General features: G+C 38.4%; 1 protein-coding gene across 1 annotated transcript; it reads left to right on the top strand.

The window, feature by feature from the left end:
• Positions 1 to 747: 747 nt before the first annotated feature.
• Positions 748 to 25,493, top strand: CYTIP (cytohesin 1 interacting protein; the record flags this gene model as incomplete). Its single annotated transcript, XM_084244003.1, has 8 exons — positions 748 to 921; positions 8,623 to 8,672; positions 8,857 to 8,911; positions 12,064 to 12,166; positions 12,370 to 12,463; positions 15,260 to 15,326; positions 20,578 to 20,644; positions 25,027 to 25,493. 8 exons carry the CDS (start codon positions 748 to 750, stop codon positions 25,491 to 25,493), a joined length of 1,077 nt encoding a protein of 358 aa, XP_084100129.1.
• Positions 25,494 to 27,378: the final 1,885 nt, after the last annotated feature.

Raw genomic sequence — 27,378 nt, 5'->3', positions numbered from 1 at the left:
CCAGTCTTCCCCTGGGACCACTTGCTGATGCTGCAGTAACATCCTGGCTAAGATTCTGCCAACTTTGTGTCCTAGATGTGCTTGTCTTTCTCTCCCATTGTTCCTTGTAAAGATGATGGATAATTTTAGTTAGAATAGTAGTAGAAGGGCAGCCAGGAGAATGCTGAATGGTGATAGTGCACGTGGCAGATATAATGTCTTTTTGATGAACATGAATGAGCTTGAGTGTATTTTGTGAAGTACATTTTAAGGACTTTGTGACAAAACATTACAACCTGACCTTCTCATTCTTGCTTGTATTCATAAGAACTGAATGTTCGTGTGTTCTGACTTTCACATTGCTTTGCTAACATTAAGTAAGAGAATGAGTGGGAAATATGACAGAACTTGAAAAAGTTTTTCTTTCTCCCTTAAAAAAAAAAGGCAGATGGTGTTTGGAACACAACTTGCCACAGAACACGAAACATAAGAGCTCTGGCTTTTTGAAGGAGAATTAAAAGTTGAGATTTTTAAATGATTAAAAATTAGCTTTAGGTTCTCCCAGGGGCTTAAAGAGAAAGAAAAAATTGAGAAATGGGAGTGTACTGCAAAATAGGCTTTGTGTAACAAGTACCTCAAACCACAGAAGTCACATGGGCTCTTTCTGCTTTGCTACTTTTAATTACTAGGCAGAGGGTTATACTTTTAGCTTTCCCCATCCTGTAAGGCCACTCAACCATGTGCTAGCTGGAGTAATCTTTATTCATAATGTCTTTACAAAGGCTCATGCAACAGAGCAACAATGGCAATTTGGTGGACCACTGCTCTGGTACAGAGTATAGCTCTTACTCCTCACTTACAGACAGCCTTCCCATGGATGATAATAGAAGGATTCAAATGCTTGCAGACACGGTAGCTACTTTGCCTCGGGGACGGAAGCAGGTATGATTTCTATTTTGTACTGTTTATTGAGTGTTCATGTTCTCTTGAGAGCAGAGTGATATGTTTGTCTGACTGCATACTAAAAATGTCATTATAGAGACTTTGGAATTAGTTATTAAGAACATGGATGAGAAAGAAGGTGGGGAACCCAGAGAGTTTATGACTAGTCCAAAGATTTAAGACCATTATCAAAAAGTTTTTTGTGGCAAGGAAAAACTCAAAAGAAGTTTTGTACAGACCAAATGAAAATCATTAAGCACATAAAACTTGAAGATGTTTTATATAGGTACAATCAGTTTAAGAATTATTGATTTTTACCCCTCCTGCCTTTAAGCCACCTATTGATTCTTTCCCTCCTAGTCTTAATCTCAGTCCTAGACAGTGATTTCAGCTCATAATCAAACAAGAGTACTTTATTAAGGAAAAATTTTGTCAAGTAAGTAAATTATCTTCAGTTCTGAGGCATGATCATATACCTCATGATATTGGGAATTAAGACTTTATTGGATAAATGAGTACCAGGGAGAACATGAGGTTGACTACTTAATAGCCATGTAGTCTTGAGCAAGTCACCAACCTCTCTAAGATTCAGTTGTCTTTTTTATAAGATGAAGATAATAATAGAAACAAGTTATGGGGTGGTTCTAGGCTTAAGTACAGAAACAATGTAACTGACATGTAGTATGTGCTCAATAATTATGTTATTATTTTTGTTTTTAGTGTAAAGTATTTCCCTAAAGATAAAAACCCTTTCCAAGGAATCCATGTTCAAGTAAATTTATTTTGAATTTGTTTCAGTCTACAATTTTAAATTTCTCATTTTTTTTTAAACCATAACACCTCTTTAGGTTTTGTTTACATACTTCCTATAATGCTCCAAGTGGGTCTCTGAACTTAGATAAAGCACTTGTACAGAAACAATTAAGAAATGCTTTGAAGAAGGACTTTTTGCCCTAACTTTTGCCTGTGATTACATGTTTTTCTTAAACCTTGTAATTTCAGGATTCTGCATAGTAGGAGAATCATCATAATTTCTCAGTTATGTGCATAGCTGATTCTTTATTCTTTTTCACAATAAAGATAAGGGCATAATTTACCATGGTTTGCATTACAGACCTTTTGCAATTCTAAAGTGCTTTTATGACATTGTTTAATGTAATGATGAACATTTTTATTAATTTACTACCTGTCAGAAATAAAGCAATTGTAGGAAGTGCCAAATTCTTTGTTCAATTTTCAGATATAGAGTGGCACAGGGCATATGAAGATGAAAAGGACTTATTTGCTGCCCGTGTATGGGCTTACAGTTCAGCAGGCAGAACAAATAGGCATTATACAACATAAATATTTTATTCCAAGTACATGTCTTTTAATAGAAGGTTCAAGGATAGATATTCCAGATATTTGTAGGGGTATTCCAGAACAAAGGATGAGGTGTAGATCTTGGGGTCTTAGGACATGACAAGGTAACAGCATAATTTTGTGTCAGGAGAGCCTAGTGTCTGAGTGGGAGATAAGGGAGACCTGGAAGCAGGGCTCTTTAACAGTATTTGACCAGTTATCAGAACTTTAATCCAGAAATACAATGTTTTGGCAAGTGAGGAGAACTGGTGGTAAGCTAGCTACTTTTGTGGTAGTTGGAGAAAGAGGAAATGAGGGAATGGAGGGGAAACCAAGAGACTTGACTATGAAAGACATTAAAGACAGATGAGACACATCAGATTTTAAGTCTGAGTAAAGAGAACTTGAATTGATGGGCCTCCCCGGTGGCGCAGCAGTTGAGCGCTGGGCTGCGAGGCTGCCCGCAGCCTCTGCAGCACCGGTTAGATCCCTGGCCACCAGAGAGGGTCCCACATGGCACACAGACCTCTCCTGCCCGCTGCTCCCCTCAGCAGTGTATCTCATCAATCTGCCTGTTCTGCTCCCCGCTCTGGCTCTGGTTAATTCTCTCACCCTCCTGCGCTTCTGACTGTACCCAGTGCTTGTATAAATAAATAGATAAATCTTAAAAAAAAAAAAGAGAGAGAACTTGAATTGAAAAAAAGGCAATCAGTAGGAGAGACTGGGTATTTGAGAAAGATAATTTAAACACATGGAATGCATGTGTGTGCTTGTGACCATGGCTGTATATAATGTATGCATAAACATGCACACATATTCTCACACTGGTTTATTTATTTGTATGTTCTCATTTTTGCATGTTTTTGTCTCTTCTGTTTTCTCATATTCTTCCCCGTGGTAGACAACTCTTATTCATTCAGCTTTTTCTTACTTCTGTGAGAATTACTTTAAGAATGAAAATGCAAAAGAAGACCTCTTATACGTGATATTTCTGATTCTATACAATTATTATCAATGAGACTTGAGGCAAGCATATTCCAACATTTCAGAATTTTCCAAATGGATGTTCATTTCCTTTACCTGGTTTTTAGAGAAAAATCACCCATTTGGCACCAACTTAATTGCAGGCAACAAGATCCCTGGGAGGCAATCACATGAGCAGGTGTTTCTCTGCCTACTGTTACTTTCAACACTTTTGGGGATGACATCAGTAATTCTGACTGCTTGGTATTGTTGGCTGTGGTTTCTGTAAAGCTGATCTGTTTAACCTGGAGTTTCAGATTAATTGTTGGAATCATTTGGATGTTGACACTCAGGATAGCTTAAAAATAGATTTCTGTGTGTGTGTGTACTATCTTCTTACCTGTCTTTGTAGGAGGTGACAGGACACTTCAGGACAGCTTCTACTTCTGAACATGGCCATAGAAAAAATATCTCTGCAATGGAAAGCCCCGTGGGAAGGAGGCAGGAGGAAATAAGAATAACCTTTGTAAATGTGATGATGCCAAGGAGTAGCAATTAATTGTACCTATGGCCCTCTCTCCAGAGAGAGGTGGGCAGTAAAAAATTCAGATTTACTGAATGCTGTAGTGAGAAATGGGAACCTAACAAACAGGCGAGATGCTTACATGTGAATTAGTAGGACCACAAGCTATCTGTGTGTCATTTTCTTTTAGTTATCAAATTATTAAATAGGCAACTTCTGGAAAAGTGATTGCATTTAAGAGTTGAGACATGCGATAGTGTGCACACCTCTGGGGTTGTGCGTTTCTGGCTTGGTTTCTGCCTCAGGAACTTTCACATCTTTCTGGCCACAAACCCACCTGTTACCAAAACTCCAAGCATTCCTTAATGCAAGCAGATATTTGATCATTTAATGAATACTTTGGGTATAAAACTATTTATTTCACTACAAATGAACTTTGAAAAAGACTGTCTAGTCCATACTGTAGCATGTTTGGAGTCAATATGCAACCATTTTTCTTGAAAAAGTTTCCAGAGCCCATAATAAGACGTTCCTGGAAATGGCAAGGGTCTCTTCAGATTCCTGGAGGGCACTCACAAGTTAGGAAACTGATTTCATCTCCATTATGTTGCTTTATTTTAGAATAGTCTGCTAAGGTACTGCTTGTGACTCCAGGCATATAAAGCTGTGTTCCAGGAAGCACTGGGGAGAGTGAGGCAGGGGCCTGGGAAGCCAGCAGAGCACATAATTTGGGGACTTTTGAAACAACAGAACAAGAAAAAAGTCTCACTTGTAAATAAGGATCCTCCCTTCCCCACCCCACCCCTCCCAACACTTTCAGGAAATGAGTACACAGTGAGCACCAGGAAGTCAGTCTCTTACTTAGCTGCAGAAGTGGCTGCAGAAGTGAACTTTGAGCTCCTCTTAGCTGGCTCAGCTCAGATGATCACTATCTTTTGCAAACTGACAGCTGAAGTATCTGGTTTTGGTTTGCCACTGAGGAGGGACATTGTGAATCAGTGCATAGCAACAAAAATTACATTTTGAATATTAATGCCTGATCTTTGAAATCAACTGACTAAAAACAGAAGAAAAGGACCATCGGCTCAACCTCAGGCATCTTTGTATATTAGTGACTAGTGAGGGGCTAAGGAGCTTTACTCTGCAGTCATAATTGAATGTGTAGCTTGCAGGCCTGCCAAATTGCTAAACCTAGGTTTCTCATATTAGATAATGTGTAATAAAAGACAGCTGTTGCCAACATATGCTGTTCTTTGCACAGCAATTCTTCATTCAGGAGTTTTGGTGCTTTTACTGCCGCCCTGAGAAAAGGCTCAGTCTGGGAGGTGAGTCTGGAGAGTGAGACTCCACCCGTGAGAGCCTAGAATAATTGGGCTGCACCCACTAAGGAAAGGCCTGCAGGGAAAACAACTTTTCCCCAAATGTAAGACCTTTGATAAGACCTTAGGCATACTTAGGCATACTTCTTTGCACTTAGGCAGATAAGTAGGGTGTGCAAGCAAGGTCGAACTCAGAACATTCCTTTCCCCATTGCCTGAGTTCTGACAGCCCAGATCAAAAACAAGCAGCCTTTGTGTCAAGATGTGGCACGTGTCAGAGACTTTGATGGTGCCTAATTTATTTAAATTGTTTTTTAGTTAAATGTTAGGTACCTAAGACGGCTCACTGCTAATCTAGAATAGGAATTAATTTATAATTTGACTTAGTCTCATTTTTTGTGTGTCACTGATAACCCAAATCAGTCAGTCCACAGGAAAGGGAGTATCTCCATGTGTCTCACATTGTGCTAGGCAAATAGTCTCATTTCGTTTAGTCATTGAACTAGAAAGAGAGGTTAGAAAGGAGCTAGAGAAATTTCCTTCTCCACAGAAGTCTTGGATTTGTTTTGTGGATTTATGAGATTTTAGATTTGAATATATTGGGAGTGATTTTTGTTTTAGAAGGTAGCTTGAGGGGAGACCAGGTGAAATCTTGAGGCTTCAATTAATGCTACGATTATTTGCTTAGCAAAAGGGCATATAAAATTACTGAGGAAAGGCTTAAATATTATAATTTATTAATTTCTTCTACCATTCATTTTACAATTCTATATTAAGGTATTAACATTGTTTTCAATTAGCTTTTTTCCCGTCATTGTTGATATTTCTGGATTGAGATTTTTGGTTTCATTCTTATTTGTTTTCCTTCATTTTTAATCCTGATACATGTTTCAAAATCTTATTGAACATTTTTAAGTGATTACTGTTGAATTTTGTTTAATGAATATTTAATGAATAATAAAGTTGAAACTATCTGAACACATTCCTTCTGAACTTGAATATTTTACTTTGGGTGTTTCAACAACAGTCACTTGCACGTATCATTGTCTGGTAGTTCACTTCTATTAGTCTATTTAGCTTTTTTTAAAAAAGATTTATTTATTTATGCATGCAAGAACTGGAGTACAGGCCAGAGTTGTGGGGGGTGAGAGGATTCACTTGAGAGTGGGGAACAGAACACGCAGATTGGCTAAAATACACTGCTGAGGGGAGCAGTGGGGGAGTCGGGAGAGGTCTGGTCTGCTGCACCATGTAGGTAGCTCCCTGGCCAGGGATTGAACTCGTGCTGCAGTGGCTGCTGCACGCTTCATAGGTTGCATCTTAATCCTCCCTGTGCCATCAGGGAGGCCTAAGTCTATTTAGCTTTTTCTATTTCCACTCTATTCTAAGTCCTGTGGTAGGTATTAGAGTAGAAAGAAAAACATACATTTCCAAGATGTCTAAAGCATGTTGATAATTATATACAGAATGATCAAGTACATCCTTCATGTAAATATACATTCATGCCTCTCTCTATAGGAATATGTAAATACCCTGATGAATATTGATAGCAAGGGAAATATATTTTTGTGGAGATTTTATTCTATTATTTTTCTATTTTTATTGAAGTACTATTGTTTTACATCTTTGTTAATATTTTCACAATATAAGATTTCTTCCCTTTGGTGTAGTCAACATAGCTCTTACCATGAAAGCACCTGTAGTCTTCCACCATCATGCAAAGGTAATATTTTAAAATATAAATCCTAGTAATTATAGATAACTAGATATTGCCTACATAGTACCCTGCAGTCTGAAGTAAGTATAAAAGACAAGCAGATGAATAGAAATTGAAACTATAAATACAATATAAGGACGAGACTGAGGATGAGTGTGTGTATGAAGTTCATTGCTCTCCTAACAAGAAGAAGGTCCACTACATAGCTGAATGTTACCCCCACACTTGTTAATGGTTCATATTAGGACAAAATCAGACTGAAACGAATCAAACAAATTGCTGTAGGCCTTCCATGTTAATCCTTATAAGTATCTTGTAGCCAATCTAGAGATTCTTTTTGGGTCTGAGTCTTCTTTGTACAACCTTCAGAATGATATGAATCATTTAAGTTCCAGAACGGACAAAGAGGAAAGTATAATGAATTTACATCGAGTTGGTGGCAAGGGATCAGCTTTCCATTGCATTAACTTTACTGACCAATGGCTGAAGTCTAAACATTGAGTCATTCCAGAAATGTGAGATTGCTGGCATATGTCCCTGATAATTCAACTTATTTACCATGATATAGCCTTCTTTTGTGCATTAATTTCTTCTACGTATTTTTTCCTGACTTGATCCTGTACTTTTTTTATTTTATCCATTTGAACTGACTGTGCATGTATCACCTGAAATTATGTGTGTATGTGTGTGTGCATGTGCATTTGCTAACATATGACAGTATAACATATAACATATGACATTAGGTTGATATTTAAACCATGGGTTAGCTAGGTTAGCTGGTAGCATAAGTATATGTTTAATTACTAAACACACAAAAATTCAAAGCAATCACCTAAACAACACCTTTGGTAGCTTTTCCACTATTTATAATGGTAGAACAGTATTCTGGAAGGTTAAGCTTCCAGAAACCATGCAGATGACTGAAGGTGATATTATTTATACCATTTATACCATCTTTATTTTAAAAAGTTTTATTTATTTATGCATGCAAGAACTAGGGTACAGACCAGAGTTCTGGGGGGTGAGAGGATTCACCAGAGACAGAGCAGGGAACAGAACAGGCAGATTGACTGAAATACACTGCTGAGGGGAGCAGCGGGCGAGACAGGAGATGTCTGCTGCGCCATGTGAGTATTTCCCTGGCCGGGGATCAAGCTCGTGCTGCAGAGGCTGCAGACAGGTTCATAGGTTGCGTCTTAACCCCTTGTGCCACCAGGGAGGCCCATTTATACCATGTTGAGGTTCCCTTTCTTGCCTGGAAATCATACTTCACTCCTTTAAAACTACTGCAAAAATAAATCATAAACAGAGTTAAGGTTTTGACTTCCAAGTCTCAATTGACTGTATTTCTGTATGAGTTGGTTCTTTACACATTATTTTATCCTGCTAAGACAGTAACATGTTGCAGTATTAAAATGAACAGTCTTTTCATCATCCTCCAAAACTATAAAGTATTTGGGTTTTATATGCCATTATATGAGTGTTATTTTGGGGTTCCAGTATAATTATAAATTGTTATGAGCCATCTTTCAGAAGCTGTTTTAAATACACATCAGATATTGAGTACTTTTTGGAAGTTTTGGAATTTTTGCCACAGTATATTATTATCAAAGCCTCTTTTAATCTTTTGAAAGGATGCTGAAAATTTCCTTCCTAATTTCTCTTTTGCTATCACCAGAGAATGCAAGTTATTGCTGTTATGTAACAATTTCCCAGGAACTGGGCCAAGGAAGCTGGTTCAAAGAATGTGATAACAAATAAAATCCTTTATGATTTAGGATATTTTACAGCTGTGTCTTAAGGACATTTTGATAACTGTGCTTTTTTGTGTTTTTCAGCTTGCCTTGATGAGAACAAGTTCTTTAGGTGAATTTTCCTGGTCTCAAAGGTAAAAAGATTCATTTATCTTACAGCTTCTCACCAGATTATTGATCTCATACACACACAGAGTCATAAATATAAAAATTTACATAAATATCACTTATTTTTAATTGTGACAATTAATTTTATGTTTAGTATATTCCAAATATACTTTGATTCCATGTTTATTTGTTTATTTATTTACATTACAGAAAGCTTGTTACTGTGGAAAAGCAGGATAATGGAACATTCGGATTTGAAATTCAGGTGAGCAGTTTTCAAATTCTGCAGGCTTTTAATGAAGAAAATAGTACTGATAGTACCATGATATTTGCAAAGAATGAAGTCTGGCATGGAGAATATTAGAGACTGCCTTTTATTCAACATGTGGTTGTTTTGGATAGTTTTTCTGTGTGTTGAGTACTGTCAAGGAAGGAAAACATTGTAGTAGCAAATACAAAATCCCTACACAATCCTCAGCAACTTGCTCTTGCTTTAGCCTTCCACTAAATCTGAGATTGATGCAAATTGCTCAATATCAACCAGAACTTGGTCCTCCCCAGTGGTGCAGCGGTTTGAGCGCACCGCTGTGAAACTGTCCTCAGCCTCTGTAGTGTGGGTTTGATTTCTGGATGGCCAGGGAGATTCCCACGTGGCGAGGCAGACCTCTCCTGTCTCGCCTGCTGCTCCCCTCAGCAGTGTATTTCAGTCAGTCTGCCTGTTCTGTTCCCTGCTCTGTCTCTGGGGAATGCTTTCACCCTTTTGCACCTCTGGCCTGTACCCCAGCTCGTGTATAAAAATAAATGAATCTTTAGAAAAAATACTCCTTATTGATGTACATTTTATTTCCTCACATTTCTGATGTTTTGCCTAATTATTTACACTGTACATCAGATTTTAAAACTTTACTAGGTGATATGGAATTGGAAAGTCAGTGTGTATTTTATGGTTAGAAACAGTGAACAGTTGTGTCGATCACATTTAATGAGTAAGGAAACCAAATGGAATTCTAGCTGAATGCAGAGGAGAAGGTTGTAAGAGAAAAGCTAATTTCAACTTTTTTAACATTTCTGTCTTTAAATTTGGTGATGTCTACAATTCTTCCCTCAGGTTTTAGAAGCATAGTCCTCTCTTATTTCCCATTCACATGAAACATTCCCTATTTTGTTGTAGAGACACTGTGCTTTTTGTGACCAATTCTTTTAAAATTAGAACTACCCACAAGGATGTGCAGCAGTTGCTACTAAGAATAGGATCATGACTACTCTCTTATTTATCTTTATTTAATGTGACAAATGAGGAGTTTTTCTCACTCTTTGATAGTATATGTCACTGTGCCCACACTTCTCTCTCATAACAAAACTCATAGTCTAAATGGAGCAAGAGTCAAAGCTATTATTAGCAGACGAATGGCTACAGTGCCTTGAAGATCTGTATAAGCCGCTGGCTTCATCCCTGATCTGCAGCATAGGTGTGTATCTCACAACACAGGGCCCCACTCTATTGCAAATACCTTTTTTGGTATGTGCTTTCTGTTACCGACTCCAGGATGCAATCCATGCTCCAGGACTCCTAAAATTTGCAGTAATATCAAATAGGGGAAATGCCCTGGGAACTTTTGGAAGCCCCTAGAGAACCTCATTCTCTATACTGTGCGCTGATTGTTAGTACGTATTTGGGTTGCGGTCTGCCAGGTGAAGGGCACATGGAAAGAGAACAAGTCCATCTTTCTCTGGGTTTCTACAGGTGCTAGTTTTACAATGCTAATGTTAGGAACACAGACTTTAGAATTCATGGACACCTGAGTTCCTGTTCTCGCAATAGTGCTTTATGGGTTTTTTAGGAGTTTCAAATGAAATCACATATACAGAATGCATATGTAGGAATCAGTAGAAGATCAACAAATGACAGGTTTCATTTCAAAATGAATGCCACTGGGCATGTCAAAGGACAGTGTGACCTCTGTGTCTCTACAGAATTCAGGTGATCATTCTGTCACTGGCCCCTAAAAATGAGAGCTAGAAAACTGGCTAAGGAGAGATAGAAATATCTGCCTATTTATTCCTCTCCATTACTTTAAGGCCTCTGCATTTTCTCCTCTATTATTAACCTACAAATTTTGTACCTATTGCAATAGATATGCTGGTACCAGCTACATAAACCAATATGATTTCCCTTCGTTGTACTCACTTTGATCAATGAACATGGGGAATCGGCACTGCAAATGAGAATCATTGTACCAAAGGAGTGTCTGTTATAATTTCGGTTCATGTTCCATAGGAACTAGACTGCCTTCTATCTTTGGAAGTGTTCAGGCTATGGAGAGAAGACTTCTTGGCAGAAAAAAGCTGTTAAAGTGTTCTGTGTTATAGATGGAAAGTATGTTGCATGACTTTTGACAGTTCCTTCTGCCATTAAGTTATGGAGATTCTAAATACCTTGTAGAATAAATAGAAGCCCTGCTAGAGGTTAATAAAATAAATTTTCTGGAAGTTGTTTGACTTGACTGACTTCTGGTTCTGGAGCTTGTAAGTCTATGAAATAAGGAGTGAACATCATACCTTAGTTTCTCCACAAGGAAACAGTACTGCAATGTGATTTTAGGAATCAGATGTTTAAAGGAACTCAAAATGCTATTATTATTCTATCAATAAATAGAACTAGCCCTCATAATTTATTTGTGAAAAAGCAAAATGTGTTACAGGTGGTTGGGTCACATATATAGCAAACATATATGCAGTGTTCTTGGTATGCAGTTTTCTTTGTAAAAATGAAAACAAAAGCAAATTATCCAACCAAGTCACTTTTGTCAAATTTAGGCAATACGCAAAGCCTAACTCTTTCTCTTTTAGTTGGGTGACTAATGAACCATTAAGTATTCAGGTCAGGCATACCAGAAAGTGCTCAGAAATGAAGGTAATTGAGTCAATTATAGTACTTTTGAATTAATGCAGGGCAGATTGTCATTATTTTCAGAACTCTGATTTTAAATAATTGTTGTTGGCATATCTTCCTTGCTGGATGCGTACTGTTTTGTATAGTCCTGTAATGAATGCTGTAGGTTTGAAGAACCACACGGAGCCTTTACTCTCTGCTCTTGGCCTCTGTTGTTTTAGCCCATTAATATACAATACAATAATGATAGTATCAGTGGACGTTTAGGCTTAAAAGCACAAAATCTCAAGCATTCTTTTTCTTCCTTCCTTCTTGAGCCAGAATAATTTTATGAATGGGCTTGGCCACAGATTTTTGGGTAAAAATGCAAAATTGGTTCCTTTGATTTAGTGTGTAGTCAAGAAAGCCTCCCCAAATTGCTCTTTGCACCTGTATATTACCACTTCAGTAATTGATACTTTATTTTTTGACAAATAGATTTTAAGTTTTTGAATAATCATTATGTGTCACTTTAATTTTTATAGACTTTCCCATTCCCGATCCAGAACACCTACTCCTCAGAGATGTACACTCGGATCTGCAAGATCCAGGAGGACAGCCCAGCACAGTGTGCTGGTCTGCAAGCTGGTAACTTAGAAGTTTTGTTCATGCTAGGAGTTATTTAAATAACAAGAAAACTCTTAATAGTGAAGGTCAGGGAATGGTTGTTGCATTGGACATTCTTGGTGCCTTTATATTGCTAAGGTTTTGGACTTGCTTGTTTTGTTTCATTTGTGTGCCAGAAGGGATTATTTAACTGCTTGAACATTCATTTTCTTGGCATCTCCCAGGTGATGTCCTTGCAAATATCAATGGTGTGAGCACGGAAGGCTTCACCCACAAGCAAGTTGTTGACCTGATCAGATCGTCAGGAAACCTACTAACGTAACTATCCATCTGCTTCCTGTGGGGCTTCAGAAATGTTAAGGTCTCTCATAATGCCTGTTGAGTGAATGAATAGGCTTTTGTTCAGGGTCACAAGAAAGGAGGCAGTGCATACAGCTTGGGGATTGGGTACAGACATTTTTTATCAGTTCTTTTTGTTTTTCAAGGTTTCCTCAAACTTGAACATGTTGTCAACATCTGAAGTCAGAGGACATCAATAGCCCAGATATCTGTGTGGGAGGGATAGGATTTAAAATTTATTTTTTTATGTCAAATTCAATTAAACTGGCACACATTCTCTTTGAATGGAGAGTAACTGGTCCAATTTCCACGGTTGATATAATCTGTGGTTAGAACAAATAAAAGGTCAGAAGGGTTGGATTTTTTCTCTTATGCCACAAGCCAGTTGTTTTTCTGTTTCAGTGTTTCATTTGGAAGAAAGAACAAAGTCTGCACAACTCTCCTTGACCTATAACACACAAACTTACAGTCCAGATTTACTGCTGGAATATTGTCTTCCCCCATTAGAGATCAGAGTAATTTTTCCATAACATCATCCCTAGGACTTAATACGATCTTAGTAATAAGTTAAAAGATGGGATTCTTTTATCTGTTTTCATCTGTTAAGATGGTATTTATTGAGCAAATACTAGCTCTGTGATAGGTTGAGGGGAAACAAAGATAAAGACTTTTCCAGTTCTTATTAACTATGGAAGGAGATGGATCAGGAAAACTTACCAAAATATGTTGTTTTGACATTTTGATTATCGATAACTTCTATAATTATTGATAACTGCTAAGGAATGAGATAGAACATTGAATCAGAGGGCTGCTATTTTAGCTTAAGTGTTGAAAGTGGTTCTCTCTGAGGAGTGGAAATAGGAGTTGAGATCTCAATAAAGAGAAGGAATGATTATTTGAACTCCTGGTGAGAGCATTTAAGGTGAAGAGAGAGGTTTCTGAATTCTTACATGGGCTTTGCACATTTAGGATATAGACAGAAAGTCCATTTAACTGGTGGCTGATGGATTAGGGAGAGTATAAGGAAGAAAGAGGTAACCTGGGGCAGAGGCTAGGTTTCACCAGCTATGCCAGATAATTTAGGTTTTATTTAAATTAAGGCAGGTCCTGTGTTATCTCGTTCATTCTTCTCAGCCACCTTGTGAGGTTAGTTTATTCCTATTTATATATTAAGTGGCTGAGACTTAAATAAGGACTTAGTTAAGATCAATCATCTAGTAAGTGGCAGGGCTGGGATTTGACCACGTGCTCTCCATGCCAAGATCTGCCCTCTTCAGCTACACACAGCTGCTCATTGAAAGCTGCCCACGGAAAAGCTGCTGCAAGCTTTTCAGTGATTCCAGTCTAAAACTTCCAAAGATGTTTTGGGTATATGTGGGAGTTTTGAAAGATTACTAGTGGTGTCAAGAATGGAGTCCTGCTCTGGATTTTACAAGTTCAAGCTCAAAGGATGGGGGCTCTCTTGTTCAGAAAAACTAGAATTTACAAGACAGGGACCATATGGAGTTCAAGAGGAAATGCTGGCTGTTAGAATCAGAAAGCTATGTTCCAGACGGGCAGACCTCAGGTGGATAATTAAGGAGGAGTGAGTGGAGAAAATGAGAAATCTTCCAGAGATTGGGAAAATGAGAGACAGTGTACAAAGTGCAGCTATTGGATGTCCGTGGTTTGCCTATAGATGCCTGTTGCTCTGTTAGGTCAGATCAACATTAAGAGTCGCAGTGAAACAAATTCAAAGGCAGCCCCACTATTTGCCCAGAGTCAAGACAACCCTGATGAAAAGATGGTCTTGATGCACTACCCTCTCATTATCTTGTATGTGCTGCCACTATTAGATTGGAGGAAAATTCATCTCCACATTTGATGCTATTTTTTTAATTTAATGCCTTGAAAATTTCTTGCAAGTTTACCAGTAGAGTTACAGTTTATTTATCAGAAGGAATTTGAACCAATATTTTTAAAATGCTTAGGAGTATAACTACCACATATAATTTGTAACCTTATTCTGATTGATGTCTTAGTAGTCAAAATAAAGGCCTTTAATGTGAGTCCACAAAACAAATCAAATCGTTGAGCATAAAACAAGTTATTTCTTTTTAGAAAGGCAATTGGTATAGATAGGGAGAAAAGAACATCATTAAATAGATAATTCTAGGATTAAAATTTATAAGGTTTAGAGATAAAAGAGTCAGATGAATGTTATTATCAAATCATAGTTATGGTTCTGTTTGTTCTAGTTCCAAAATTAAGGCGATTTGCAGAAGTAAAGGCTCTTAGAATCCTGGGGAGGAAAGGATTTTTCTCTGTTTCAAGAGATAGTATGTTGATTCCACTGCTAAAAAGTCCCTAGTGCCTGTTTTCATTGCCACACTCCTCATGCCTAGCACGGTATGTAGTCTGGCACAGAGCAGATGTCCAATAAATATTCACTAAGTGAAAGAGGTGGCTCAGCAAGACTCCACAAGAATATTCTAGTAGAAGGCACCCATCACTGTCATATAGTGGTTTCTATAAAATGAGATATAATTTACAAATTAACCAAATTCTTTTCTCTCAGGCACTCTCTCAAGAAGAGTTTTTTCCCCCCATTTTTTTCCCCTCAGAATGTTGTCAGATTTGGCCTAGGTCCAGATACTTCAAGTACTATGAGAATCCTAACATTTATGTTGCTTTTCAAGTATAGTATGTGCTCAAAGTGTAGTACTGCGTAAGGAGGGTGCTTGTTTGAAAGAATCACTCACGCTTCCCCCTCACCCCCTTTTAATCTTAAAACAGGATAGAGACTCTTGATGGGAAGATTTTCAAAAAAGCAGAGCTTGAAGAAAAGCTGAAAAAGTTAAAGGTAATTTAATTTAATACAGCAAGGTACATTTTTCATTCTTGAATGTGTGAGTGGTAGAATAAAGATCTATTTGAGGATTTGAGATAGCCCTTGAGGATGAAAAGTCATGATGAGTCTAAACTATTGAATTATCAAGAGCCACCCAATTACCTTGGCAGGGATATTAAATTCCACACACCAGTGTAAAGCCTCTTTCCGTTCCTCTTTCATGTGTCTATGAGGCTCAGGGCGGCAACAGGAAGACACATCACTTCAAGGACTTTTCATTAACGCACCTGTGATCTCTCTTAATTTACATTTTGTTTGGGAAAAAGCAAAGGAGTTGGTCTTTTTGACATTTTCCTGAGAACTGTGCGTGCGTGTGTGTGTGTGTGTGTGTGCGTGCAGGAGGGCCTGGAATTGTTGCTCTTCCATTGTCAACCTTTGTATCTTTTTATTCTACTGTATTACTGTATTCTTACTTCAGAAACCATTCTCTCTACTCCTGTAATTTGAATCTGCTTTCACTGGCAAACACACCATCAATTTCAAAGAAGAAAAATTAAAGTTTACAGAAGGTGGTCCATAAAGCAGATATTTGGTCAAAATTCCTAGGACTGTATCTTATTGATGTTCTTAAAAAAATCAGTGTTCCAGGCTCTGCCAGGCCAAGGTGCACATGCCCTGAGTGTTGCCCTGCTCATCCTTCCCCCAGCCTCAGTTGACCTCCATCCTGGAGTTCCCTTTGCGTGCAGCAGAGCTACCAGTTCATTGTGGTGTCAGGTTTACTGGTTACTTAGCAATAGCTGGGGAGTATTTCTCTGTTTTTTTCTTTGGTAGAATTCTCATAGCATCCTCTGAATCATCTGGACTCATGGTTATTTTTTGTGGGAACCCTAAACTACAATTTCAGTTTCTTAATTAGTTATAAGACTGCTCAGGCATTCTGTTCTTTTTTTTTTTTTTTTTTTTTTTTTTTGAGTTATGCTTTGTTGAGCTATATGCTTTTATTTGTTTATGTTTTATTTTTATGCCTTTTCTTCTTTTTTACATAAGCAGTTTTTTCACTTTTTCCTTTAAGCGGTTTCCCTGTTTTTGAATCTTTTCAAAACCAGTTTGTGACAAATGTTTGTCTTTATTTTTCAGATTGCTCTTAAGATGTTTGTCTTTACTGATCTCATTTTCACTACAATGTGATTTTCCTGGATTAATTTCTAAATTTATACTACCTGGAACTTACAATACTCTATCACTCTGAAGACTTGTGACTTTCTTCAATTTGGGAAAACTATCAGCTTGGTCTCTTTGAATATACCTTCTCCATCATTCCTTATATTACTTCTGTGATTCCTGGTAGAGATCACTTAGAGTCTCTTAATTTATCTTCCATGCTTCCTAACCACTCTTTCATATTTTGTGTCACTGTCTTTTTTGGTATGTTCTTTTAAAATTTCTTAGTGATATTTTCAGAAATGTTGTCTGTGTTCTGTATCAAAAATGTTCTTCCAATTGAGTTTAAAAAATTATTTATGTCAATATGTTCTTGTTTTATTTCTTTTAAATTTCCTTTTCTTATGAGTATTGATTATATTTCTCTATCAGCGGATCATGAATATTTTTATTTCAAAGCTTTCTCTGCATACATTTTTATTTTCATTTTATTTGGTGAGAATACATGTACTGATTATCAATTTTATTGTCTTTCTCACTATTAAACTTCTGTGGGTGTTTTGGAGTTCAAATTGCCCACTTTCTTTCTGTGGTGGCCTCTCCCTTCGACTTAATGTGATTGTGGAGCAATTACCTCCTCCTAGTACTCCCAAGCTCCTAATCCAGAACCAGGTCTGAGAGTTTGGAAGCCTTCCCTGGAGGGTGGATGTGCTCCTTGGCTCAGGTCACAGAGCCAGCCATGCTTATGCTCACCTGCTTCTCAAGATACAAACTCTGTAGGAACCATAGCCACCCTCAGTGGCATTGCTAAGTGTCCTTTTATCAATGTTCTTTTCTAAACAGGAAACTTGACTGTGTCCTGCATCTCAGATAAATGCATTTAAACTATATCTCGCCATAGGATCCAAATTCCAATCTACCTCTTTCTGCTTCTTCAGCTGCAGCAGAACTTCAGATTCATAGGAATGATTTCTTCTTGCCCTTTGTCCCATTTTTCATCTTGAAATTATAATATTTTCAGTTCATCTCTTGAACCAGAAATGTATGGGTCTGACCTTTAACCAGGGTCAGACTGGTGTCCCCTTCACCAATGACATTTAACTTGTGCATTCTATGTTAGTGTGCATTCTGTTTCACAGAGACTCTTTGTGGGAGTCACAAGCTCTATTGTAGAAACACTGGTTTCTTCTGAGTCATGTTTTCAGGGATTCCCTTTCTCATAACTTATGATTCAAATATTTAACATGAGAACAGAACACCTGACAGGCTATCTGAGAGAGCGAGTTTTTAAATCTAACTCTGCTGTTTAGATTGGTAGCCCTTGGAAAATATTTTGCCACATCGAGCCTTTATTTTCTAATCTGGAACTTTTTAGGTTAAGAAAGTTAAATAGGGCCTCCCCGGTGGCGCAGCGGATGAGCGCTGGGTTGCGAAGCTGTTCGTGGCCTCTGCGGCGCCGGTTCGATCCCCGGCTGCTCCCCGGCCACCGGAGGAGGGTCCCGCATGGCGCGCAGACCGCTGCTCTCCTCAGCAGTGTACTTCGGTCCTTCTGTCTGTTCTGCAACCCACTCTGGCTCTGGTGAATTCTCTCACCCTCCCGCGCTTCTGACTGTACCCGGTGCATGTATAAACAAAAACAAACAAACAAATAAATAAATAAATAAATAAAACATGCCTCTATTAAAAAAAAAAAATCTTTAAAAAAAAAAAAAAAGAAAGTTAAATAGCATGTTATCTACGAAAGCACTATGAAAGTAGTGAAGTAATATGAAATGCTTAGCTGTCTCATGTAGATGGAAAACACTGGAAATGTATTTGGAACCAGTCCAGACTGTGCTAGTTGAGAGCTGTTTGGGAAGTCATTATTTCACATATTCATTCAGCCAATATTAACCGAGCAACTGCAGAAGACAGGTGCCGACCTGGGCACAGTGAGATGATCTGGCCCCAAATGGTAGGATCGCACCTGTGCTTTACTTTTCTTCTAATTGTCGAAGTTAGATTGGTGCGAATAAACAATTGTGATTTTAAAAACAGGCAGAAACAAAGTCTGAGGAAAATAGGGAAGTTAGTTAGAGATTAAAATCTCTTAGTCACTTTTTGACGCATCTGCTGTCTTCACTGGTATTTTCTTGGTTTAAGTGATAAGGCATTAGATGACTGGGCCAGATGAACAACGCAGATATTTGAAAATACTTATTTTCACAAAAGTATTAGCTATTTAGCAAGTTTCTACATAGTCAGTACAACTTCCTCTTCTCTACATATTTACTTTTAACTGTCAACTTATCCTTATTCTCCCCTTCTGGACTCATCTCTCCTGCTGGAGATGAAATTCTTTAAGAAAGAAAAAAGAGATTGATATGTGTGCCAGATTATTGCTAGTTCTTTATTCCCTGGTAAACTCCAATCTTCACATGAGCACAGATATATAAGTTAATAAGAGGTGTGATTTGGTCGCTCACTCATCTTATAGCCATATAAACTGTATTATAGTATAGAAAGAAATTAGCTGAGCCAGACATTTTATTGCTTTGATTTATGGCTTGTGTATTATATTGGCAACCATAAGGATTGTTGCTAAATGTTACTGTTATTGAGGCTTGGAAAATTCTGCCCAGTGACTGTTTAGTCCCTGAAATAGGGAACCAGCTGTTTTCCTGGTTTAAGCATTTAAAGAAAATATATGTATTATTTTCTTACCCTTAGGCCTTCACCTTCCAAATGTACTTTTTCCTCTCTTCCTTTTTAGTCTTCATCTGTCCCTTCCAAATCGCTTCATACAAAAGATCACTTGTTTCCAACTCTACCTTTCGTTGAGATGATGTTCACAGGCCTGACTGTTGGACTTGTGTGCGTGTGTGTGTGCATTTAAAGATTTACTTTATTTATTTATGCATACAAGAGTTGGGGGTGTAGGCCAGAGGTAAAGGTAGTGAGAGGATTCACCAGAGACAGCGTGGGGAGCAGAACAGGCAGATCTACTGAAATACACTGCTGAGGAGAGCAGCTGGCTAGACAGGAGAGGTCTGCTGCATCATGTGGGTCACCTTCCAGGTGTGAGATCAAAGTCAGGCAGCAGTGGCTGGCGATAGCTTGATAGCACTGCATCTTTAACCCCTGCACCACCAGGGAGGTCTTGACTGCTGGACTTATGAGAAAGATAACAAAAAAAGGAGTGGAGCAGAAGTCAGGAGGAGGAAGAATGAGCCTTTGAATGTGCTTGTCAGGTGCCTTCTGTCTGGTTTGCTTTGTCTTCCCATCTCTCCACCTTGTATGTAGGCCAGTCGAGGCCCTGTGATGTCTGCTGAATATTAGAACAGCCACTTCATTCCACCTCTGTGTGCTGGGGGCAGTGGAGGAAGGAAGTAAATAAGAAGTCAAGGTGCTCAGCCAAGCTCTAAGTTTAGCTCTCCAAAAAAGCCTTTCAGAACAAGGTGGCTTCCCCTTTTTGGTGTAAAAAATAAATTTTCCAATAGAAAAGACTGTTTCAGTGCTCTTGGTTTATAGACTGATGGTGGTAGTTATTGAACATTTACTAAATTCCCGTCACTGTTCTAAACTTTTTTTTTTTTAATTTTTTTTTTTTTAAGATTAATTTTTTATTTATTTATTTATACAAGCACTGGGTACAGTCAGAAGCGCGGGAGGGTGAGAGAATTCACCAGAGTCAGAGAGGGGAGCAGAGCAGGCAGAAGGACCGAAGTACACTGCTGAGGGGAGCAGCGGGCAGCAGGAGAGGTCTGCGCACCATGTGGGACCCTCCTCCCATGGCCGGGGAGCAGCCGGGGATCGAACCGGCTCCGCAGAGGCCGCGGGCAGCTTCGCAACCCAGCGCTCAACCGCTGCGCCAGCGGGGAGGCCCTGTTCTAAACTTTTTTATCTCTACTCACTCAATCCTCATAATCCCAGTGTTAGGTTCTATTATTGTCCTCATTTGCAGATGGGAGAAGCCCAGAATATAAATATTTCAAATGAATGGGAGGGGTTGTTAGTGCCAGAAGGAAAGGAAAAAAAATTAATGACAAATCTCAACACCCAGAAGTCAATTTCTGTCTTCATTGGAGTTTCTAATAATTAGCACTGTTTTTCTTTCTTGCAGCAAAACTTGAAGAAAAAGTGTGTGGAGTACCAATCTCTGCAGTTACAGGAACATCGCTTGCTTCATGGTAAATGTGATTTCCTGTTCAGAAACCACAATAATATTTATTTCATCCTTTCAATATTTATGCCTTTAAGTTGTTTTAAGATTATCATTACAAGAAAGATTTGTCTGGCATGGGTCTAGGATAGCAGTTTGTGTTTCTTTGGCGTGACCTTTGGAGTGACCTATATATTTGGAGGAGGGGTAAGTCATGTGACACCCCTGTTCCACATGCATAAAACACACACACACACACACACTTGCAGGAGGCACCTGTAGATTTTAGAAGTAGGAATGATTGTCCATGTCTCCTACTACTTCAGCGGATGAATTAAGAGAGAAATTCAGGGCCTCCCCAGTGGCGCAGCGGTTGAGCACTGGGTTGCGAAGCTGCCCGCAGCCTATGCAGCGCCGGTTCGGATCCCCGGCTGCTCCCCGGCCACTGGAGGAGGGTCCCACATGGCGTGCAGACCTCTCCTGCTGCCCGCTGCTCCCCTCAGCAGTGTACTTCTGTCCTTCTGCCTGCTCTGCTCCCTGCTCTGGCTCTGGTGAATTCTCTCACCGTCCTGCGCTTCTGACTGTACCCAGTGCTTGTATAAATAAATAAATAAATAAATAAATCTTTAAAAAAGAGAGAGAGAGAAATTCAAAGCTGAAGAGCTGCATTGTGTTCAAAAGCTGCTGAGGCTGGAATGGGACATGCATCTTAGGCAGTTTCTTCCCAAGATAGATACATTAGGTAGAATACATATATTCTCCCTAAGATAATGTTTAAGGTACATGAACACGTAGAAATCTTTCTTTGTGGCCCTAAACCCAAGACAGAAATGTGGATGTAACTGTTACCATAGTGTTCATTCTGAGGGGAGACTTTGTTAATTTGACATATACTGTGTGACTGGTATACCTGAGGAATGAACTTGTATGTAGAAATAATTCCCTGAAACCACTAGCTATGTGGGTATGAAATATAAGCTATATCTTCTCCAGAGAATTGTTTCATGACCGAGAATATCCCATAAATGATAGCCCATTTATAGATAACAGAATATATTTCTTTCTTTCTTAGGCACTAATTTATGTCTTAGAGGTTTGTGTTGAAGTTCTGGGTTTTTTTGGTTGTTAGGATTTTTAGTGAAACTTATGTATCATTTATCTTTTATATAAGTTTTAATTAAAATTTAAAAAAATTAATAACGTGTTTTTGGAGGGAGACTAAAATTTGTTAGTAAAACAGACACAAAAAGAAACTATCACCTGGATTTATATAAATTGTAGGTGTTTGGGAAGCCTTTGCTTCCATTTTTGAAACATTCTGGAATGGAGATAGGGTTTGATAAATATAGGTAATCCTAAACTTCATGGAAATGCCTTTGTACAGACAGAGTCCTTAGGCTAGGATTAAGGAGACCAGTTTCTCATAAGGCCATTGTTGTACATGTTACACAAATTTTAATGATATATATGTATTTTTTTTTTTTATTGAGGTAGTGTTGCATTGTTTGTATTTTGGAAGTATAGGATACCTCCCTTCTGGTGATAGTACTATAATGAACCCTCCACCAAAGCACCCATAGTTCACTATGACAGTCCATTGTACTCCCTCCCCACTTCTTGCTTGTCCCTTTCCTTTCCCCTCAGAATGTCCCAGTTCTATAGTCTGCTTTCAAAGGCAAGGTTTTGAGTTTGGCTTAATCTGACCCTTTTCCTGGTTTTTCTATATTCCACATTTAAAGGATACTGTCCAGTTTTGTCTTTCTCCTTCTGGCATATTTCACTTAGCAAAATACCTTCCAGCTCCATCCATGGTGATGCAAATTGCATGAGTTTGTCTTTTTGATTGCTGAAAAGTATTCCATTGTGTGTATATGCCACATCTTCTTGATCTATTTATCTGTTCTGAGGCACTTAGGTTGTTTCTATAGTTTAGCTATAGTAAAGAGTGCTGCAAAAAACTTGGGAGTGCAAATGACCTTTTGAATTAGTGTTTTTGAATTTTTTAATATTTTTTTATTTATTTAAATATTTTATTTTATATAATTCTTACATCTTTTTTCATCCTTGCACAATGTATTCATTTTCATTTTGGTTATATTCCCCATACAATTGAACTCCCCCCCCCTTTATAGTTGCTTGTTGATTTTGATTTTTACTTTGTATTGATTAGTCTTTTTCCTGGTCTCTTATTTAGGTTTTCCATGCTTAGAAGTGAAATTACTGGGTTGAATGGCAGATCCATGCATAATGTTTTGAGACTAATCCATACTGTTTTCCATAAGGGCTGGACCAATTTACATTCCCACTAACAGTGTAGGAGGGTTCCCTTTCCTCCACATCCTTGACAGTGATATGGGAACTGTAGGTTTTCAGGCCTAGTCTCCCAGCTAGGGATGGATCCCAGGCTGCAGTGGCAGCCCTGAGCCCCAGCCACTAGACCACCAATGGGGTTGGTGTCTCACGAAGCTGCAGCAGGAACTTCGCAGATGCTCAGGCAAGCAAGCAAGAAGAGGCAGATTTGTTTAGGAAAAGAAAAAGCTTATTGAGGAGAAAAGAAACAGAAATAAAGTAGGACTCCCAGGCCATGGAACCAGGCCGGGGTGGGGGGGGGGGCAAGAGAGCCCAAGTGTAGTCATGCCTCAGGGAATATAGACCTTCTTTCCCTAATTATTCTAAAGCTCCACCAGTCTCTGTGATTGGTTAGTTCTCGATTTAGAATGTCTTGTTGACCCTAAGGTCATAAAGTAAGTCCCTAATGTCAAAAGTCCTGGGGTGTTTGATTAGTCTCCTTTGTAATTTGTGGCCCTTATCTCTGGAGCCTTCCTTAACTCTCCTGAAGTCCCTGCACTGTCCTTGAGGCTGCCTAATTATCCTTAACTTGCCCTAGGATTCACCAGCACTTGTTATTTCTGGTCTTTTGATATGGGCCTTTCTCATAGGTATAAGATGGTATCTTATGGTGGTCTTGATTTGCATTTCTATTATAAGTGATTGTGAACATTTTTTCATGTGTCTGCTAGCTGTTTTAATGTTTTCCTTCAAGAGGTGTTATAGGTACATTTTTTGAGCAATTAAGAGAGTTCTCCTTTAGTTTATTTTGTCTTTATCTACAATAAATATTCAGGGCATGAGATTCTACAAGGCAATTGTTCATCAATTAAGAGAAATTCATCAGCCTCCTAGAAGAATTAACATAGGTTCTATTAGCAAAAAGGAAAGCATCATGACTAGTCACTGCAGTGCTGGCCCCACTCAACTTTGCTGATCAAATGGAAACATAATCTCTTTTTACATAGTCAACTAAGGACAAGGTAGAGCTGCCAGAGAATTAATCAGCACAACATAAAAGCATTTCTTAGTGTGCAATGTTCTATGACTTTTCCTGAAGCAGTCACTTTTTAACTATGCCTTGCACAGGCTAGTACTCCAAAAACTCTCCTTTCTTTTTCTTTTTTTCTTTTTTTCAGATTTATTTATTTATTTATATAAGCACTGGGTACCGTCAGAAGGGCGGGAGGGTGAGAGAATTCACCAGAGCCAGAGCGGGGAGCAGAGCAGGCAGACTGACGAAATACACTGCTGAGGGGAGCAGCAGGCGGCAGGAGAGGTCTGCACGCCATGTGGGACCCTCTCTGGTGGCCGGGGATCGAACCGGCACTGCAGAGGCTGTGGGCAGCTTCACAGCCCAGCACTCAACCGCTGCGCCACCAGGGGAGGCCCCCAAAACTCTCCTTTCTATCAGCAGCATACCACCAGCTCAAATAACACAGAAGCAAGTAGCATGTGGCTAGGAGTACAGGGATGCTTACTTGGTGCAGTACCACCCCTGACTATTTAACTAATCCAAGAAATATGGACTATTGAGACTAGAAGTTATTTCTGCTTTAAATAATTTTGAATTACTTGTTTATAATCAGGTTATAAGTACAATTTATGTAACTGTTTCCCATATACTTTGGTGTTATAATAATTTTATGATTATGTAAAAATGGCTTTTAATCAAAAGAACTAAATGGAGGAAATCCATAAGAAAACATTTCCCCATGTATATTCTTTGGAGTCCCATTTCTGTGAGAATTTTAATGAAAGATTCGAGAATCACTTAAGTTTTGAAGATTTCAGATGAGTTGAACTGTTCTCCTGTAAAGAATCTTATTTAAATTTATTTAATCTAAAATTTCTATTTTCATGACTATGAAATCCTTTTATATGGAAGGTAGTCCATGAAAAATAGTTGGGAAAATTCAACTATTTTATCACATTACTTATTCATGAAAGTCAAAGTTCAGTGAAAAATATTATTCACTTTCACTTTTTCTTGTGCCCTTCAAAGAGAAATTTTGGTGTGTTTACTTATAGGGAATGATGCTTAGATTCATTCCTTAGCAGACTTTGTTTTCTGTATTTCAGGCGATGCAGCTAACTGCCCATGTTTGGAAAACATGGACATAGATGAATCAACTTTGTTTGGAAACCTGCCTGGACCAAGCTTGATGCTCATGGACCAGAATCGATTATCCAGTGAGAGTAGCTGTAGGAGCTGGCTGAGCTCCATGACGATTGACAGTGAGGATGGCTACCAGACATGTATGTCTGAGGACTCAGCCAGGGGAGCCTTCAGCCGCCAGACAAGCACAGATGACGAGTGCTTTGTCCCCAAGGATGGGGATGATTTTCTGAAGAGATCTTCTTCCCGGAGGAACCGGAGCATTAGTACCACCAGCAGTGGGTCCATGTCTCCTTTGTGGGAGGGCAACTTTTCAAGCATGTTTGGGACCCTACCTCGGAAAAGCAGAAGGGGAAGTGTCCGGAAGCAACTTTTGAAATTCATCCCTGGCCTTCACCATGCTGTGGAAGAGGAAGAGAGTCGCTTTTGAGGAGATACAAATACATCTACACTCGTCTAGATCAATTCCATCCAGCTTAGTGGAAAAAGTACAGCTGAAATGCAAAACTGATGTCCTATTTCATGGCAATAGTGACCTTTATTTAAATTTTTGTACCTTTTTTTGTTTCTTAAATCATGAAACTGGAGCAGCTCAAGGTCTAAGCAGATGGTAGAAAAACTAAATAGTAAGACGGTTAATAGAACAAATTAACTCAAGTGCTGGCTCATTTTAAAGCAGCAGTAATATTTAATTTCTATATTTTCTATGTGAAAAATTGAGAACTTTTGGAACTAAAATAACAACTATTACAATTGTTACAATAGTAGCAATTATTACAATTATTTGGATTGGTAATTGGTAAGCGCCAATACTTTATTTTTGCTTAAGTTCAGTGGCCTCTGGGGAGACTCACAGTCAATTTTGAATGTTTCTGTACAAATCCGTGGAGACTGATAAGGAGAGATGACCATCGGCCATTTCTTATATCCATACTTGCGAGGTAAGATTTAATCTGAAGGCTTATGCATCATAATATCCATGGAAAGATGCTTCAGACAGGCACTAAGGAAGATCATGTCCTGTTTGTAGGCAGCCTGAACCAGATGGGTGGGAATGTCATTTTTTGTACCTGATTCAACTCTTATTCTACCTGAACATTGATAATAAATCTAGAATTCTCAAGATCCTACATTTTTGTCAATAGTTTTTTTTTTTTAACCAAGGTGTCTAAAATTTGAAACATTAGTGTTGGAAAAAGTCTTCTACAGACTTTTCCACATTATTCTTCACTTATGTTATATATTCCAAATAGTTATTGACTCAGTATTCTTTTGCCTATTAATTATGTTCATATATTACATCTAGCATTTCAATCATATTTTCATTCAGTGCCTATTAAAGTCTATGATTTCTCTGTTCTGGTAATACTGCTGCTCATTTCCTATATTCTAGAGCAGATAATCTGGACAACGCAAAAGCATTCCTTATTAATTTTAAGTTGTGTGTGTGTGTGTGTGTGTGTGTGTGTGTGTGTGTGTGGGAGAAACAGACAGTGGAACTCTGCACTTATGTAAACTGAGGAAGACATTAGTTTATTTTGAGAAAAGAGGGACAGGTAAGGAAAATTGTAGGTAAGAAATAAATTTTAAAAATGAAAGGATTTTTGGTTGGGACCTGCTTCTACTAATTCTTTGAACTAAGAAGCATCCAGTGGGCTCTGCTTGAGATTCATCCCTGTGAAAGCCAACACAAGTGTTTCACAGAACAGTGGCGCTCCTCTCTGCCATTTACTGACTGTTAAGTGTGCTTTCCATGTTTTACTCTCTATAGCCCTGTAGATAGGTGTTAGGTACACAGATAAATAATTGGAATCTGAAAAAGTTCCCGTGGTCAGTGGTAAGAGTGCAACTAGAAGCCAGTTCTTCCTGACCCTAGCCTATTCTGGTCTTTCTACAATTTTTTTATTCTTTTGCTGGTTCTGTATAGTTATCACCGTGGCACTTGGTGATACACAGTTGTAAATACTGCATGGATCAAGACATTATCTTTGGAAACAGGAAAATTAACACACATTAATAGTGATTCTTTCTCCAGGCCTCCACAAACAAGTTTTAAGATGTGGACAAATTAATGAATGCACAGTTGGCAATATAATTTTATTTTCAACAAGGGCTTTGCAAGCCAGTTGTGGTTTGACTAATATGCTTACTTCTCATTGTAGGCTACAATTATCATACTAAGGATCTACTTACATAAGTGTAGCTTTTTCTGTTAATTGTAATTCAAGTGCAGGGGAAAGACATATCACATTTTATTTTTAAAGATTTATTTATTTATGCATACAAGAACTGGGGTGCAGGCCAGAGGTACGGGG

This window comes from Talpa europaea, assembly GCF_964194135.1.
Source record: "Talpa europaea genome assembly, chromosome: 1".
Lineage (NCBI taxonomy): Eukaryota > Metazoa > Chordata > Mammalia > Eulipotyphla > Talpidae > Talpa > Talpa europaea.
This window is presented reverse-complemented; position numbering and strand designations above follow the sequence as displayed.